This window comes from Mirounga angustirostris, unplaced genomic scaffold (genome assembly GCF_029215605.1).
Source record: "Mirounga angustirostris isolate CCGP_5_RB_7025 unplaced genomic scaffold, mMirAng1.0.hap1 SCAF_4, whole genome shotgun sequence".
Taxonomy (NCBI): Eukaryota; Metazoa; Chordata; class Mammalia; order Carnivora; family Phocidae; genus Mirounga; species Mirounga angustirostris.
Window position 1 is genome coordinate 128,070,108 of NW_026991712.1, and position 17,926 is coordinate 128,088,033.

Consider the following 17,926-nt stretch of genomic DNA (forward strand, 5'->3'; position numbering starts at 1 on the left):
CCTATATTTTTAATTTTTTTATTGTTCTGTTAATCCCCATAAATTACATCATTAGTTTTAGATGTAGTGTTCCATGATTCATTGTTCGTGCATAACACCCAGTGCTCCATGCAGAACGTGCCCTCCTCAATACGCATCACCAGGCTAAGCCATCCTCCCACCCCCCTCCCCTCTAGAACCCTCAGTTTGTTTTTCGGAGTCCATTGTCTCTCATGGTTCGTCTACCCCTCCAATTTCCCCCCTTCATTCTTCCCCTCCTGCTATCTTTTTTTTTTTTTTCCTTAACATATATTGCATTATTTGTTTCAGAGGTACAGATATGAGATTCAACAGTCTTGCACAATTCACAGCACTTACCAAAGCACATACCCTCCCCAGTGTCTATCACCCAGTCACCCCATCCCTCCCACCCCAACCCCCACTCCAGCAACCCTCAGTTTGTTTCCGGAGATTAAGAATTCCTCATATTAGTGAGGTCATATGATACATGTCTGTCTGTTTGACTTATTTCGCTCAGCATAATACCCTCCAGTTCCATCCATGTCGTTGCAAATGGCAAGATCTCATTCCTTTTGATGGCTGCATAATATTCCATTGTATATATATAACACATCTTCTTTATCCATTCATCTATCAATGGACATCTTGGCTCTTTCCACAGTTTGGCTATTGTGGACATTGCTGCTATAAACATCGGGGTGCACGTACCCTTTTGGATCCCTACTTTTGTATCTTTGGGGTAAATACCCAGTAGTGCAATTGCTGGATCATATGGTAGCTCTATTTTCAACTTTTTGAGGAACCTCCATGCTGTTTTCCAGAGTGGCTGAACCAGCTTGCATTCCCACCAACAGCGTAGGAGGGTTCCCCTTTCTCCGCATCCCCACCAACAGCTGTCATTTCCTGACTTACTAATTTTAGCCATTCTGACTGGTGTGAGGTGGTATCTCATTGAGGTTTTGATTTGGATTTCCCTGATGCTGAGTGATATTGAGCACTTTTTCATTTGGATGTCTTCTTTGGAAAAATGTCTGTTCATGTCTTCTGCCCATTTCTTGATTGGATTCTTTGTTCTTTGGTGTTGAGTTTAATAAGTTCTTTATAGATTTTGGATACTAGCCCTTTATCTGATATGTCATTTGCAAATATCTTCTCCCATTCTGCCGGTTGTCTTTTGGTTTTGTTGACTGTTTCCTTTGCTTTGCAAAAGCTTTTTATCTTGATGAAGTCCCAATAGTTCATTTTTGCCCTTGCTTCCCTTGCCTTTGGCGATCTTTCTAGGAAGAAGTTGCTGCAGCTGAGGTCAAAGAGCTTGCTGCCTGTGTTCTCCTTTAGGATTTTGATGGACTCCTGTCTCAAATTGAGGTCTTTCAACCATTTGGAGTCTGTTTTTGTGTGTGGTGTAAGGAAATGGTCCAGTTTCATTCTTCTGCATGTGGCTGTCCAGTTTTCCCAACACCATTTGTTGAAGAGACTGTCTTTTTTCCATTGGACATTCTTTCCTGCTTTGTTGAAGATTAGTAGACCATAGAGTTGAGGGCCATTTCTGGGCTCTCTATTCTGTTCCATTGATCTATGTGTTTGTTTTTGTGCCAGTACCATACTGTCTTGATGATGACAGCTTTGGAATAGAGCTGGAAGTCCGGAATTGTGATGCTGCCAGCTTTGGTTTTCAACATTCCTCTGGCTATTCAGGGTCTTTACTGGTTCCATACAAATTTTAGGATGATTTGTTCCATTTCTTTGAAAAAAGTGGATGGTATTTTGATGGGGATTGCATTGAATGTGTAGATTGCTCTAGGTAGCATTGACATCTTCACAATATTTGTTCTTCCAATCCATGAGCATGGAACGTTTTTCCATTTCTTTGTGTCTTCCTCAATTTCTTTCATGAGTATTTTATAGTTTTCTGAGTACAGATCCTTTGCCTCTTTGGTTAGATTTACGCCTAGGTATCTTATGGTTTTGGGTGCAATTGTAAATGGGATTGACTCCTTAATTTCTCTTTCTTCTGTCTTGTTGTTGGTGTATAGAAATGCCACTGACTTCTGTGCATTGATTTTATAGCCTGCCACTTTACTGAATTCCTGTATGAGTTCTAGCAGTTTTGGGGTGGAGTCTTTTGGGTTTTCCACACAAAGTATCATATCATCTGCAAAGAGTGAGAGTTTGACTTCTTTGCCAGTTCGGATGCCTTTTATTTCTTTTTGTGGTCTGATTGCTGTGGCTAGGACTTCTAATACTATGTTGAATAGCAGTGGTGATAGTGGACATCCCTGCCGCATTCCTGACCTTAGGGGGAAAGCTCTCAGTTTTTCCCCATGAGAATGATATTCGCTGTAGGTTTTTCACAGATGGCTTTTATGATATTGAGGTATGTACCCTCTATCCCTATACTCTGAAGAGTTTTGATCAAGAAAGGATGCTGTACTTTGTCAAATGCTTTTTCTGCATCTATTGAGAGGATCATATGATTCTTGTTCTTTCTTTTGTTAATGTATTGTACCATGTTGATTGATTTGTGGATGTTGAACCAACCTTGCAGCCCAGGGATAAAACCCACTTGGTCATGGTGAATAATCCTTTTAATGTACTGTTGGATCCTATTGGCTAGTATTTTGGTGAGGATTTTTGCATCCATGTTCATCAGGGATATTGGTCTGTAATTCTCCTTTTTGATGGAGTATTTGTCTGGTTTTGGGATCAAGATAATGGTGGCCTCATAAAATGAGTTCGGAAGTTTTCCTTCCATTTCTAATTTTTGGAACAGTTTCAGAAGAATAGGTATTAATTCTTCTTTAAATGTTTGGTAGAATTCCCCTGGGAAGCCATCTGGCCCTGGGCTTTTGTTTGTTGGGAGATTTTTGATGACTGCTTCAATTTCCTTAGTCGTTACATGTCTGTTCAGGTTTTCTATTTCTTCCTGGTTCAGTTTTGGTACTTGATACTTCTCAAGGAATGCATCCATTCCTTCCAGGTTACCTAATTTGCTGGCATAGAGTTGCTCATAATATGTTCTTATAATTGTTTGTATTTCTTTGGTGTTGGTTGTGATCTCTCCTCTTTCATTCATGATTTTGTTGATTTGGGTCATTTCTCTTTTCTTTTTGATAAGTCTGGCCAGGGGTTTATCAATCTTGTTAATTCTTTCCAAGAACCAGCTCCTAGTTTTGTTGATCTGTTCTACTGTTCTTTTAGTTTCTATTTCATTGATTTCTGCTCTGATCTTTATTATTTCTCTTCTCCTGCTGGGTTTAGGCTTTATTTGCTGTTCTTTCTCCACCTCCTTTAGGTGTAGGGTTAGGTTGTGTACTTGAGACCTTTCTTGTTTCTTGAGAAAGGCTTGTATTGCTATATATTTTCCTCTTAGGACTACCTTTGCTGCATCCCAAAGATTTTGAATAGTTGTGTTTTCATTTTCATTGGTTTCCATGAATTTAATTCTTCTTTAATTTCCTGGTTGACCCATTCATTCTTTAGTAGGATGCTCTTTAGCCTCCATGTATTTGAGTTCTTTCTGACTTTCCTCTTGTGACTGAGTTCTAGTTTCAAAGCATTGTGGTCTGAAAATAGGCAGGGAATGATCCAAATCTTTTGGTACTGGTTGAGACCTGATTTGTGACCTAGGATGTGATTTATTCTGGAGAATGATCTATGGGCACTAGAGAATGTTTATTCTGTTGCTTTGGGATGGAATGTTCTGAATATGTCTGTGAAGTCCATTTGGTCCAGTGTGTCATTTAAAGTCTTTATTTCCTTGTTGATCTTTTGCTTAGACAATCTGTCCATTTCAATGAGGGGGGTGTTAAAGTCTCCCCCTATTATTGTATTGTGGTCAATGTGTTTCTTTGATTTTGTTATTAATTGGCTTATATAATTGGCTGCTCCCATGTTAGGAGCATAGATATTTACAATTGTTAGATCTTCTTGTTGGATAGACCCTTTAAGTAGGATATAGTGTCCTTCCTCATCTCTTATTACAGTCTTTGGTTTAAAATCTAATTTGTCTGATATAAGGATTGCCACCCCAGCTTTCTTTTGGTGTCCATTAGCATGGTAAATGGTTTTCCACCCCTTCATTTTCAATCTAGGGGTGTTTTTGTGTCTAAAATGAGTCTCTTGCAGACAGCATATCGATGGGTCTTGTTTTTTAATCCAATCTGATAGCCTGTGTCTTTTGATTGGGGCATTGAGCCCATTTACATTCAGGGTAACTATTGAAAGATATGAATTTAGTGCCATTGTATTGCCTGTAAGGTGACTGTTACTGTATATTGTTTATGTTCCTTTCTGGTCTATGTTACTTTTAGGCTCTCTCTTTGGTTAGAGGACCCCTTTCAAGATTTCTTGTAGGGCTGGTTTCGTGTTTGCAAATTCCTTTAGTTTTTGTTTGTCCTGGAAGCTTTTTAACTCTCCTTCTATTTTCAATGACAGCCTAGCTGGATATAGTATTCTTGGCTGCATATTTTTCTCATTTAGAGTTCTGAATATATCCTGCCAGTCCTTTCTGGCCTGCCAGGTCTCTGTGGATAGGTCTGTTGTCAATCTAATGTTCCTACCATTGTAGGTTACATATCTCTTCTCCTGAGCTGCTTTCAGGATTTTCTCTTTGTCTCTGAGACTTGTAAGTTTTACTAGTAGATGTCGGGTGGTTGACCTATTTTTATTGATTTTGAGAGGGGTTCTCTGTGCTTCCTGGATTTTGATGCCTGTTTCCTTCCCCAAATTAGGGAAGTTCTCTGCTATACTTTGCTCTATTATACCTTGTGCCCTCTCTCTCTTTCTTCTTCTTCTGGCATCCTAATTATTCTAATGTTGTTTCGTCTTATGGTATCGCTTATCTCTTGAAATCTGCCCTCGTGATCCAGTAGTTGTTTATCTCTCTTTTTCTCAGCTTCTTTATTTTCCATCATTTGGTCTTCTATATCACTGATTCTCCCTTCTGCCTCATTTATCCTAGCAGTTAGCGCCCCCATATTTGATTGCACCTCATTAATAGCCTTTTTGATTTCTACTTGGTTAGATTTTAGTTCTTTTCTTTCTCCAGAAAGGGTTTCTCTAATAACTTCCATGCTTTTTTCAAGCCCAGCTAGTATCTTTATAGTGATGATTCTGAACTCTAGATCTGACATTGTACTAACGTCCATATTGAGTAGGTCCCTGGCACTGGGTACTACCCCTTGTTCTTTTTGTTGAGGTGATTTTTTCCATCTTGTCATTTTGTCCAGAGGAGAATAGATTAATGAGAGAACAAAATGCTAGCAGGGTAACAACGTCCCCAGATAATATACTCTAAACAAATCAGAAAAGACCTGAAGCAGTGGGAAAAGAAAGGGAGAGAGAAAAAAGAAAAAGAAAAAAAGAAAAAAGAAAAAGAAAAAGATAAAAACAAACAAAAACAGAACAAAACAAAAAACAGAATGTGATCAAATATGATCAGGCTGGTATATAGATCAGTGCCACACACTAGATATTGGGTGTATTTTGGTCTGTTAGAAGGAAGTGCCTCCCAAAATTTTAAAGAAAGAAAAACTTATATATGTACATAAATAAGGGTTGATATGATGAAGGGATGGAATATGACTGTAAAGATGGAAACTATAAAAAATTTTATAAAAGGAATTGATAAGAAGTTGTTTGAAAAAAGAGAAAAAAAAAGGGAGAGAGTGTGATCAGGCAGGGGAGTAGAAAAAAACATACACTAGAGATTTAGGGTATATTTTGATCTACTAGAAGAAAGTATCTCAAAATTTTAAAGAGAGAACAACTTATATATATATGCCAAAAATATGGGTAACTACTATGAAGGGATAGAATATGACTCTATAAATGAAAAATAAAAATTTTTTTAAAAAAGGGATTGATAAGATGTTGGTTGAAAAAGTGAAAAAAAAAATTCAAACAAACGAAAAAAAAAAAAGACAGTTAAAAAAAAAATTAACTTTGAAAGACTAAAGAATCATGGTAAAAGAGCCATGAATTCTATGTGCATTATTCCCCTAGCGCTGGAGTTCTGCCGTTCTCAGTAGACTTGGTCTTGGCTGGCTGTTCTCGCTGATCTTCTGGGGGAGGGGCCTGTTGCCATGGTTTCCAAAAGTCTTTGCCGGAGGCGGAATTGCCCCGCCCTTGCCCGGTCCGGGCTAAGTAATCTGCTCGGGTTTGCTCTTGGGAGCTTTTGTTCCCTGCAAGCTTTCTGTGCAGCTTTGGAGGCGGAGAGTGTAAATGGCAGCCTCCCAATCTCTGCCTCGGAGGAGCCGAGCCCCCAGAGAAAAGCCGTAAGTCACTCCCGTCTCCCCGGTCTCCGGCCGCACTCCGTGCTCACCCGGCCTGTGACCGAGCGTTTCTATCTCTGGCACCCGACCCCGTGTGGAGTCTCCAAACCCAGCAGATCCCTGCAGTGCACTCCCGCACCTCTCCTCCCGGGGGAAGAAGGTGAGTCTCCCCGGATCTGCTGCTTTTTGGGTCCCTGCTGGAGGAGCAGGGGCCCGACTGTGCCGCGGATCACGGTTTATGGCGACCCCGAGCTGAGAGCCCGCCCCTGGGCTCCGCCTCTTCAGCCGGCTTCCCTGCTCCGTTACCTGGGAGCTCTGCCACACTCAGGCACCCCTGGTCTTTCTGCGACCCCGAGGGTCCTGAGACCACACTGTCCCACGAGGGTTCCACCCCCCGCTTAGCCACTGGAGCGACGTCCCTCAGCGGAGCAGACTTCTAAAAGTTCTGATTTTGTGCTCTGCGGCTCTATCACTTGCCAGAAGCGGCCAACAGAGGCCCCTCCCCCGCCGTCTATCCTCCCGGATATCACCTCGGATTCACTTCTCCGCACGTCCTACCTTCCAGAAAGTGGTTGCTTTTCTGTTCAGAGTGTTGTTGGTATTCTTTTCTTCAATCTCCTGTTGAGTTCGTAGGTGTTCATAATGGTTTGATCCCTATCTAGCTGAATTCCTGAGAGGAGACGAAATCCAGGTCTCCTACTCCTCCGCCATCTTGCTCCGCCCCTCTATATTTTATTTTTTAAGCCAGTATTTTAAACATGTTTAAATACCTAAAAATAAAATGTTCTCAGAGAATCAAATAAACTGCTCAAATGTAGAAAGATTTAATATATAATTTAAAACTAGATGTAGGATATCAATAAACCATATCAATTAAAATGTAGATCTCTTCAACCAAGTTAAATTCATTCACGTGTAATCATCCATTCAAATGTTTATTTAGTATCTACTATGTACCAGGTTATGAACCAGGAGATGGAAAAAACAGAGAGAAAAGACATCCTATCTTCAAGACTTCCACAACAGTGGAGATGAATACTAAATATATTGTATTTATGTACTAAAGTCATACACAATGGTCTTGTGAATCTAGTTTAGCTTTAGGGTGTCAGGAAAAGCTTTCCAAAGGTGATGCTCACATCAAGTCTCAAAAAGAAAAAGGAATTCTTTGGGGATAAAGAAGGAATGTGTATTCCAGGCAGAATAACATATGCAAATGGTACTGAGATAAATGCAGGGTTACCCAGCATTTGTAATTCCAAAGTAGCAGAGTTCCATAACATGTAAATTCTGTGTATGTAAGGGAATTGACTATTTTCATTTTCACCCTTGACTTCATATTTTGGGTACATTTACTGCTATTATGCACTAGCAGGGGGAAAATGTATAGAAAACCTTTATTAATTCAGAAGTTAGAATAACTTAGGGACTACAGTAAATTTATTTTTATATATACCGAAGGTATTGATAACAAACAAACAGCCAAAAAATGTTTAAAATACCTGAACTATTTTTAAGGACTTTTATCTTAGAAATACCTATTTATAAGCAATAATTATAATAAATATTCTTATCAGTGCATTAAGGTAGGTTCTCCTAAACATGTCTATGCTAAAATTTTTTAGCCTATTTCTAGTATTATATGTGCTACAGAAAAACAATCTAAATGTGTCACACAATTCTTAGACAATATTGAGAATTAGCCTACTAAATTCTCATTTGTTGAAAAGTAACTAATTAACTAAGAAATCTGTATAAATGTTTTTATTAAGCAGTTTGCCTTATTTTTATAAGGTACCTGAAATAAGAAACCTTGATTTTCAACTATGACTTTCTACTCTTTCAGACCAATTTTCACAATTAGTTCAAAACAAATAACAATTTACTGTATTTTGGTATCATAATCACACCCTAAGTTGAAATCTGTTCAACTGATAAACAAAAGAAGTCGAAATCCTTATGTAAAAACACTTTCAGAATAGATCCTCAGTATGGGTGTGTATATATATATAAATCTTTTTTTTTTTTTTAAGCAGGCTCCACACCCAATGTGAGGCTTGTACTCATGATCCTGAGATGAAGAGTCATCTGCTCTACTGAATGAGCCAGCAGGGGGCCCTTGTAACTATCTTTTTTAAATCCAATTTAAATATTTGTTGAGTAGTGCTCAGGGAATAATAAAATCTATAAATATTCTTCCCAAGTCACTCATTCAACAAATAGAATGATAACTTTTCAGTCACATTAATTTCCTGTTAGTTCAAAAGACTACTCGTTCAAACACCTACCGTCCTACATTCAATCTGAACTTCCTGACACAATCACTCAGGTCTTGGAACTGCAGGGTGCTCCATTAAATAGCAAATCTTTCTTTCTTGGAAACAAGATAGGAGACTGTGACACTTGCCTGGTACCCCAGAAACACCATTACACCTAAATATGTTACTAACTTTTATCTTCATGTGTTATAGCCCAGTGTACACATTTGTACTGGAAAGAAGAAATAGCACCCTTGTTCCCAAGCAGCAGCTGTGTATACTCACACACATCAGTGGCTCCTCAGTCAGCCTCCTCAAATACTTCTTTTGTTGTTGGTCATTTCCAGCAATAAGAAGAGGCATTTGCTACCAAAGAAAAGTGACATTGAAAAAAACAAGATATTTTTATTAGGTATGTACATTCAGAGATACTATAATTCAAAGCAAGAGAACTACTTTCTCCCAAGGGGTAAGTCCAAAGAACTGGCCTTTATTCTTTAAGGAAGCTAAACCCATGAGGAAATAAATCTGTGAATCCAGGATTTTCCAAAACTAAGTTATGAGGACTTGTTGGTAATATGTAAAAATCCACTGTAGTAACATGCACAAAGAATTACATTTCGGATAAATGGTGTGATATGTATGACTAGGCCTCTTAAGAACTGCTCACTGCGAGCAGTGTGGCAAGCCATCGCCATCCTTCTCTCCTGAATGCTTGTTTTTGGCCTTGCCCTTACCTAAGAATTGCCACTGAGGCAGCAAAGTATACAGTTTCCCTACAAGGACAGCTAGGACTCCAATTACTGGAGACAACAGGGACAGAATGATCAACTTAGGCAATAAGAACTCAAGTCTTCACTGCAGAATCTTGTGTTCCTTTTATTTATCTTTTTAAAAAAGATTTTACTTATTTATTTGACAGAGAGACACAGCGAGAGAGGGAACACAAGCAGGGGGAGTGGGAGAGGAAGAAGCAGGCTTCCTGCAGAGCAGGGAGCCCGATGTGGGGCTTGATCCCAGGACGTTGGGATCATGACCTGAGCTGAAGGCAGACGCTTAACAACTGAGCCACCCAGGTGCCCCTCTTCTGTTCCTTTTAAAGAAAATTGTGTTGTACCAACTAACGTAACCTAGCAGTACTGTCTCATTAACGGTTCACTTAGGCAATTAATTTTCTAAGAAACTTACCCCCAAAGAATTTGCTTCAATAGCAGTCTGAACCCCTGTACATCCATAAGCCAGTTCTTCAGTAATTAAACAAGCATCAAAAGTTCCAAGTCCAAGACCTCCTATAGTATCAAAATATTTTAAGACCCATTATAATATGTAGTATATCTCGTTAGAAATAAAGCTGAGCTATTTTAATTAACAAACTAAAAAGTGTTCTGGTTAGCACAGTAACAAATTATACTTCTCTAAAATAAGTTTTAAATATTTCAAAAAATTTTTCTATTTGTAATCTGGACCTGTCTTCCTGTTTCTACTTGGTTTTGTAAAAATTTGTTTCAACTGTGCTAAAACTTTGACTCTTTCACCTGAAGGAGTGACAATCTCACAGAAAAAAAGTCTAAACAAAATGTAAAATCTAAGGTAGAACCAAAATGCAACAAACTGACTAAAGAGAAATTACCAACGTCTAGGATGAAGGTTGAAACGAGTTATAAAGGGAAAGCCTTGAAGTGCTAATACAAGGTTTCTAAAAACAGCCAAATACCAAAGTCTGAACAGAAAGATAAAGGTAGAAAGCCCTTTATCATAAATGACTTACAGAAATGGCAGCTGAAAGAATGACTGAGTAGATAGTTTTACCATCTTCCCTGTTCATAAGCATTGTAAGGATTAAAAATGTGAAGAAAGCTTACCACAACTCTCTGGAATGTGTGTATTCATTAAACCAAGTTCCCATGCTCTTTTAATTAGGGGGACAGGGTACTAAAAGGAAAGAAAAAAGTAAAAAAAAAAACCCAATTATATTAAAATCTACATAGTTCAATTATATAATCTTATAAAAGATGTAAAAAACGTTTTTCTCTTTAAAATGCATAAACCTACCTCGCCAGTTTTATCATATTCTGCAGCAACTGGGATTATTTCCTCCCTGGCAAATTTACGAGCGGTAGCTTGAAACTCTTTTTGCTGTTCAGTGAGCTCTAAGAGAAAGTCATTTAGAAAACATTAAAACAAGATAATGAGCTGAGGAAAAAAAGTCCTATGAAATCAGTATGTGAAAATTTATAATGGTGTCTTTAACTCTTGATTATCCAGAAAGTCCACAAATAAACCACAAAGACCACAATACACTTTTGGACTAGCAAGATTTCACTGTACAATATAAATAAACCTATGTCAATACAAGTACCAAAGGAGGTAGGTAAGATTTCCAGCTTTTACAAATGAGTAACAGGCATAAACTTGTTTTTCTCTTCCAATTGGTGAAAGTAAAAAAAATTTTGTTTTTACTTGTTATTAGTTCCTAAGCAGATTTATCAAATGTTTAGTAATACTGAAATGAAACTAAAAATAAGACACTTCCTGATCTCAAGAATCAGTCTAACTAGGAAGATGAGACATGCTCAGTGACCAAAAACCAATAAAATTTATTCCAAAGTATCACATAAGAATACCAATACTACAATTTTACTCTTCCTTTAAACTCAGATAATTTAAGGTTATAAATCAGCACAAAGGAACTGGTAAAGCGGTGGGAGGGTTTCTCAAAAGTTAACAGTAACATAAAACTCTAACTCAATTGTATAAAATACAAGGTTCTGTTGTTATAAAACTAGTGAAATGAATATGGTGGCTGGACTGAGGACAGGAGCCGATCACTTGGATTTTTTCAAATCCACACTATCATTGGGTTTTAATGTGGTTGTGTCCAACATCAAAGGATAGATAAGATTTAAAAGAAATATAGGGTATTTTGGGTAAGAACAATAAGAACAAAAGCAAAGAGTAAGAATGAGCAAGCATACTCAAAACTATAATAATCATTTGTATAGGGATGTAAGAAATAAAACGTAAAAGACGTGAGAATTTGGTGTTGGATCAAACAGCCTAAAATCGAATCTCTCATTTTATAGGTAAACAAAAGCTCAAAATGAGGACACGATAGCCTCAGTCTTACAATGAATTAGAAGTAAAAGTATACTTAGAGTTTCGGTCACTGTTCTCTACATCACAATTTACTTCTAATATTGGGACCAGCAGATACCAAAGTCATGGGTGAGTAAAGGACAGGGAAGGCAGGGACCTAGTTTGAATTATTCATTGAGAACCTACCTAAGTCCAGTCACTGTGTATTAGGAACTTTCTGTATATCGTATATTAATCTTCAGATAAATTCCGTGTTGTAGGTATTATCTCCACTTTAGAAAGAGCCAGATACAACTGCCCACAGACGTTATCCCTAGTCCTTTACTTAAGCCTTACAACCTCCCTCCTTCCTCTTAGAACACTTGTATCTATCTCATCCTGTTATTCACAAACCATTTCTCCTGCTGGTTACTTACTACTAAATACCAATCTCTATGTGACAAACTGAAACTAAAGAGCAATTATACCTAACCTATGTTAATCACACAATAAAAGAAAATCCAACACCCCAATGCTATCCTCACGTGGCCTGAAATTTTCCATTTAATTGTTTTTAAAAAACTATAGAAAGCTCTGAGTTTGTCATTTTTATCTGGGTATGAGTTTGTTATCTGAGCTGCCTTGTAACTATTTTCTGAGACCAAGAAACCAGAGAAAATGGATTTTTAACTAAAGGAAAGGTAGTAATTTTGAAGCAAGAAGCACTTTAGGAGGTGATCGATGCTAAAAATAGGGATTATTATTTCAATTTTTTTTTCTTTGCTCAGGATCTTCATTTTAGAGAGCAAAGGGAAAAAGAGATCTTATTCCTTTTCCTTCCAATACCACATGACTCCCTGATCCCAGGACTTTAAACCCTATCCATTAGCACCAAAACTGCAATTCAGATATATTAAGGTCAAAACAGGCTTTGGCTTATTAGCAGGTACCTAGCGCTATGTATCTAAGTGTTCAAAACATATTTTTTGCATTCAAATTTCTAACTTGAAAACTGTATATATCAGTAAATTCATTATTTATTTTAGGGTTACATACTTAGGAAAAAGGGCACAGATATTTATGTCTGCTGCTAACACAGACCTCTACATAGGATATTATGCTGGAAAAAAGAGATCAGGAAGAATGGGTGTGACAGGAAATCTGTGGATGGTAATTGGTTCTATCCACTGACAGACATAGTACTAAGATGATTTACAAATATATTCCAGACAAATACATATATAATGCAATATAAATGCATGTGTATAACAAATATGTTTAAAGTCAAAACACAGAACAAAACATATACCAAAATTAAATCCCAATCTTGGTTCACGCTGTAGGGCAGCTTTTGTATGTTGTGATCTCCAGTCAAAACGAGAAAGACTTTTTAGGACCTGTAAAGGACAATTTTATTAAAATAAATTTGATAAATTAAACATCAAATAAGAGAATACTGGCAATTACAAGTGAGTACAGCACCTTGTTTGACTATACTCAAGAGCATAGTTTTTTAAGCATTACTTAAATACCTTCAACTGTAATTTAATTTCTATATTAAATAAGCCAAGTACTAGATGTATGAACATTTATTACGAAGAGAATTTTTTTTTTAAAGCAATGAAAATAACACAATCAGCAGTATTTGTACTACTGAAGTGGAGTGTCTCCGAGACAAACAATAGTCAGGGGTAGTAGCAGACTTAGGGCTGCTATTCTGGAAATCTCACCTACAAGCTTTAGGACATTTGTGATTGAGAAGTTGGGGTGGGGGCAAAAATAGGACAGTATAACACTGTGTTCAAGAGTTCCCTAGTCTACCAACTTTGATACCCTGTTCCTGTGAGCCTCAGAGGTATGCTTCTGGGAATCTTCCCCTTGGAGGATTCCATTTTCTAAGATACCTCACTTTATTTAACAAAACAAATTAGCCTAAAACTATGTTCTATATTTTCTGCTGTAGTCTATAGGCATTCTTAGAATATTCTACAACAGTGGTGAGCACACTATGGCAGCCACCAGTTTTGTAGATAAAATTTTATTGACCACCATACAGTCTATTGCTGCTTTTCCAGCAGAGTTGTACAGTTGCCAGAAACCATGTGGTCCACAAAGCTGAAAATATTTACTGTCCCTTTAACAAAAAAGTTTGCCAACCCTATTCTAAACTACTGATATGCTACATTTCTTAATATCTGCAATATACTATTTCTTTAAAAAGTATAATCAGATATACATATATTGTTCCTTTGCAATCCATTTTTATACTCATGACAATTTAATGTATACAAAAGTAACCATTTGCGTTTATTAAAGTTAATGGAAACCATACTGTAACTCCTTCCTATGTTTGAGGACAGCAAAATCAGTTTATACTTCAAAGGATTTGATGCAAATATCTCTATGCAATTCTAATATTCCAAAGAAAAGAGAAACTGAACAATATACTAGAAGATCAAGAACCAAACTTGCTTATGTTTTTTGAAAACTGTAAAAAGAAGCTGTCCATTTTGTGGATGACAACTTTATAACCACCTACATTTAAAGTGACAATAAAGATTGTCAAGTATCCAAAAAGCTCTTTCAAAATAATACTTTATACAATTCTGAAAAAAAAAACTAGAGTATAAAACTCATATTTTCTTTGCAATTTTCATTAATTTTTGAAGTAAAACATGGTTTCTCTAATCTTTATTGTTCAGTCATCATAGACCAAATCTATACTTGTTTACAGTCAAATTCCACATATTAATTCACTGAATCTCCAAGTCAAGCCTAGGATTAAGGCACTACTTTTATTCCTATTTTGCATATGAAGAAACAGGCTCAGAAAGGTCAAGTGAAATTGGCCAAGGACACTCTATTAGGTAGTGGAACCAGGATAATAACATTTACTATAGAGAATTCATACCATCAACCACCTTGCTATATACTGCTCTTTCAATTTAAGTCTCCTAATTGGTTTTTACATTCAATAAAGAAAAACATCCCACAAAAATCAGACCAAAAAAACTTGGCTCTTCTAAATGTGTTTAGACACCAGTGCACAAAAATCAGACCTCATAAGACAGGTAAGAGTCTGCCGAGACTTTAAATAGGGAATTATTAGTGGATTTAAAATAATTTACAAAAGTTTACATATTATTTTTCAGGAAAATGTTAAACAAAATACAAAAGTAGCTAGTCAGGGAACAATCCCATCGATCTGCTAATGATATATAATATTAGCCATTTAGAGAGGTGGCTCAGTAGACACAGAAAATAGAAATAGATTATTTGGATTTAGAATGGTTTAAGTCTAGACTCCACAAGTATTTTTCAGACTTTGCGCCAATTACAAACTTCCTGTAGCTTCTTTTCAAACCTAGAAAGAGGCTTTTCTTACTGGATAATTTGTTGAGGTGATTAAGAGTCTTGGACGCATGCCATATAAATATTGATTTTATTACTTGGGGCTCTCTGCCCAGAACAATCCAATTCCAAATCTCCTAAAGACAGCATCTTCAATCAAGCCTCAATTCTGCAATAATAGCACAACTATAATTAAATGCTTTTGTGTATTTCTTAGGAATAGAAGAATCTTAAATTTTATGGGAGTGTCAAAGAAGAGATGGAGGTGTAAGTTTTCTGGATTAGGTTTTTCTATATTTTTCCTTGGAGAGACTGAGAAATCGGTCATTTTGTTTTCCTGGTTGCAGAGTTAAAATTCATTTTTAAAACCCCCGATTTCTGCCTTCAGGGCCCCTTGTTTTTGTTTTGTTTTGTTTTAAAGATTTTATTTATTTGACAGAGACACAGCGAGAGAGGAAACACAAGCAGGGGGAGTGGGAGGGGGAGAAGCAGGTTTCCCCACGGAGCAGGGAGACCCATGCGGGGCTCGATCCCACGACCTTCGGATCATGACCTGAGCCGAAGGCAGACGCTTAACGACTGAACCACCCAGGCGCCCCCAGGGCCCCTTAACTTGTAGAGCAATAACAAATATTGGGCAACAATCCATTAGAATTCTTATAAATTCTAAAACTTCTACTCTTTTTGGGCCAAGAACATTAATTTATTAATTATAAATGACATTTAAATGGCAGTCTTGTGTTAATATACCAATAATATTTCAGATAAAGAGCATCTAAGTGAGTGAGACAAGTTAGAACCTGTGAGTATGGACAGCTGTCTAGTATAGACAGCTTGGAGCAAAATTCTGCGGTAGGTTCTTTTTACTTCCTAATGTACAGAACATAAGCGGTCTCCTCCATAGTCCAAAAACCAAAAGCGTATTAAACATATTAAGCATTCCAAGAAGCAGCTGCTTCATTTTCCTTTTCCCGGTAACTTTGCAGGCGCCCAAGATAAGGCTGTCTGAAATCTACACTTTCTGGCCTGTATCAATTGCACGATGAAATTTACTTGATGATTTTTTTCATGGGCTGGAGATAGAAAGCCAGTAGTTTTCTCAAAAACATACTGCAAAAACAAGGCCTTTGCTCGTTCTGAGATGCCCGCGCAATTCAGAGACAGGTTCGCGTTCGGGAAACGGTGAGATTCCTGGAGAAAATATCTGGAAAGTTCCCGGGCCAGAGGGAGGGAATAAAAAAGGACATTCTGAAAGTGACTGCCGCCTACATTGGTACGGGGGAGTCCCCCTCCCAATACCCCAGGACAGCACCTATTTTCATCCCATGCTTCCCTCTCTCCCACTCCGCCAAACATCACAACCTCCATTTCCCGCCCCCACCGAGCCTTGCTCTCTCTCACCCCGCAGCTACGCCTAAACACCGCGGCCATGTTGACTCGCGGGCCAGGTCCACAGCTCCTAAGTCACAGCGCAGCGCCAAGAAGGCCAGAGTTCTCCCGGCCCGAGGCGCTAGATCCGACTCGCCCCGCCCACACCCTGGTCCCGCCCACCGGCGTAGATTTGGGTGGGGAGGGAGGGGAGCGGTTGCGCCGAAAGGGGGCCAATAGGGGAAAAGGAGGCGAGGAGGCGGGGAGGCGGGGAGGCGGGGAGGCGGGGGGTGGGGGGAAGGTGCGTGCGCAATGCAGCGGGACGCTCCTGCAGCGTCCGTACGACCTTGGGCGGGTGGGGGAGGGGTGTCTAACGATCTCCTGGGGCCTAACGGGTCCCGAGGGGTGGCCCACAAAGAGGCTTCGTTTCCCTGGCGCCGTGAGTTCAGACGACGCGACTTCTCGGTGGGAAGCGGAGGGCCGTGCGGAGAGGGATCCCGGAGTCACGTTCCTTGGCTGGAGCCGGGCAGACGTCGAGGGCGGGGGAGCGGTGGGCGCGGGGCCAGCCCGGAATCTGGGTGAGAGGGCGCGGCCAGGGACCTCTGCGCGGTCTGCGCCTCCTCCTGGCGGAGAGACACCTTCCTGGATGTCAGCCTTGAGCCTTGGTCCAAAGGCCGAAGGACATACTGTGCTTAAAAAAGCAGAGAGGTTGACTCACCTAGATAAAGTTGACCTTCACTAATATTCCCAAGGCTGTTTATTACCACCCACGCGTGTGGATGTGCAGTGTCCTTGGAAATACGATGATCTTATCTAAAGCTCCTGGTTCAGCGAATGAATGTTGGAAGTGAATGTCCGCCTGAAGAAACTCCTTAAAGTCACTCTCTTCCAGTTAGACCCTGAGTTCGGAGACGGAAGCTATAATGTTACGGTGCTGGGGGTTTTATAAAGCTGTACAAGTTTGGATAGCTTTTTGCGAAAGCTAGTAAGAGCCCCAATGCAACGGGAGTGTAAATGTACCCCGTAATTCCCAGGACTTTTAGTTCTCTCTCTCTCTCTTTTTTTTTTTGTAAGATTTTATTTATTCATTTGAGACACAGAGATACAGGGAGAGAGCATGAGCAGAGGAGAGGCAGAGGGAGAGGGAGAAGCAGGCTCCCCGCTGAGCCAGGAGCCGGATGCGGGGCTTGATCCCAGGACCCTGGGATCATGACCTGAGCTGAAGGCAGATGCTTAACCATCTGAGCCACCCAGGTGCCCCTCTCTTTTTTTTTTTTTAAGATTTTATTTATTTTTTTGACAGCACATGCAGGAAGAGCGGCAGGCAGAAGGAGAGGGAGAAGCAGGTTCCCAGCCAAGCAAGGAGCCTGATGGGGGGCTCAATCCCAGGACCCAGGGTCATGACCCGGGCCTAAGGTATCCGCTTAACCTTAAACCACTGAGCCACCCAGGTGCCCCAGGACTTTTCATTTTTATTACTACCGACCTAGTTTAGGCTCTCATCACTCACCAGTAAATCTTGTTAACTTGCTAAATAATCTTTTTTTGCCTGGTGAAGGCCAGCCATAATCTCATTCTAATTTAGCTTTTTAATTCCTATAT

General features: G+C 39.1%; 1 protein-coding gene across 1 annotated transcript in view; it reads right to left on the reverse strand.

Moving 5' to 3' along the window:
- The window catches only part of ACADM (acyl-CoA dehydrogenase medium chain), a 30,546-nt gene extending 14,033 nt beyond the window's left edge, over positions 1-16,513 (reverse strand). Inside the window, exons 1-6 of the mRNA XM_064588970.1 lie at positions 16,358-16,513; positions 12,915-13,002; positions 10,583-10,680; positions 10,393-10,462; positions 9,719-9,819; positions 8,816-8,896 (exon numbers count right to left, since the gene is read on the reverse strand). Coding sequence (XP_064445040.1) covers positions 8,816-8,896; positions 9,719-9,819; positions 10,393-10,462; positions 10,583-10,680; positions 12,915-13,002; positions 16,358-16,387 — 468 coding nt within the window. The 5' untranslated portion in view covers positions 16,388-16,513. The remainder of the gene's footprint in view (positions 1-8,815; positions 8,897-9,718; positions 9,820-10,392; positions 10,463-10,582; positions 10,681-12,914; positions 13,003-16,357) is intronic.
- Positions 16,514-17,926: the final 1,413 nt, after the last annotated feature.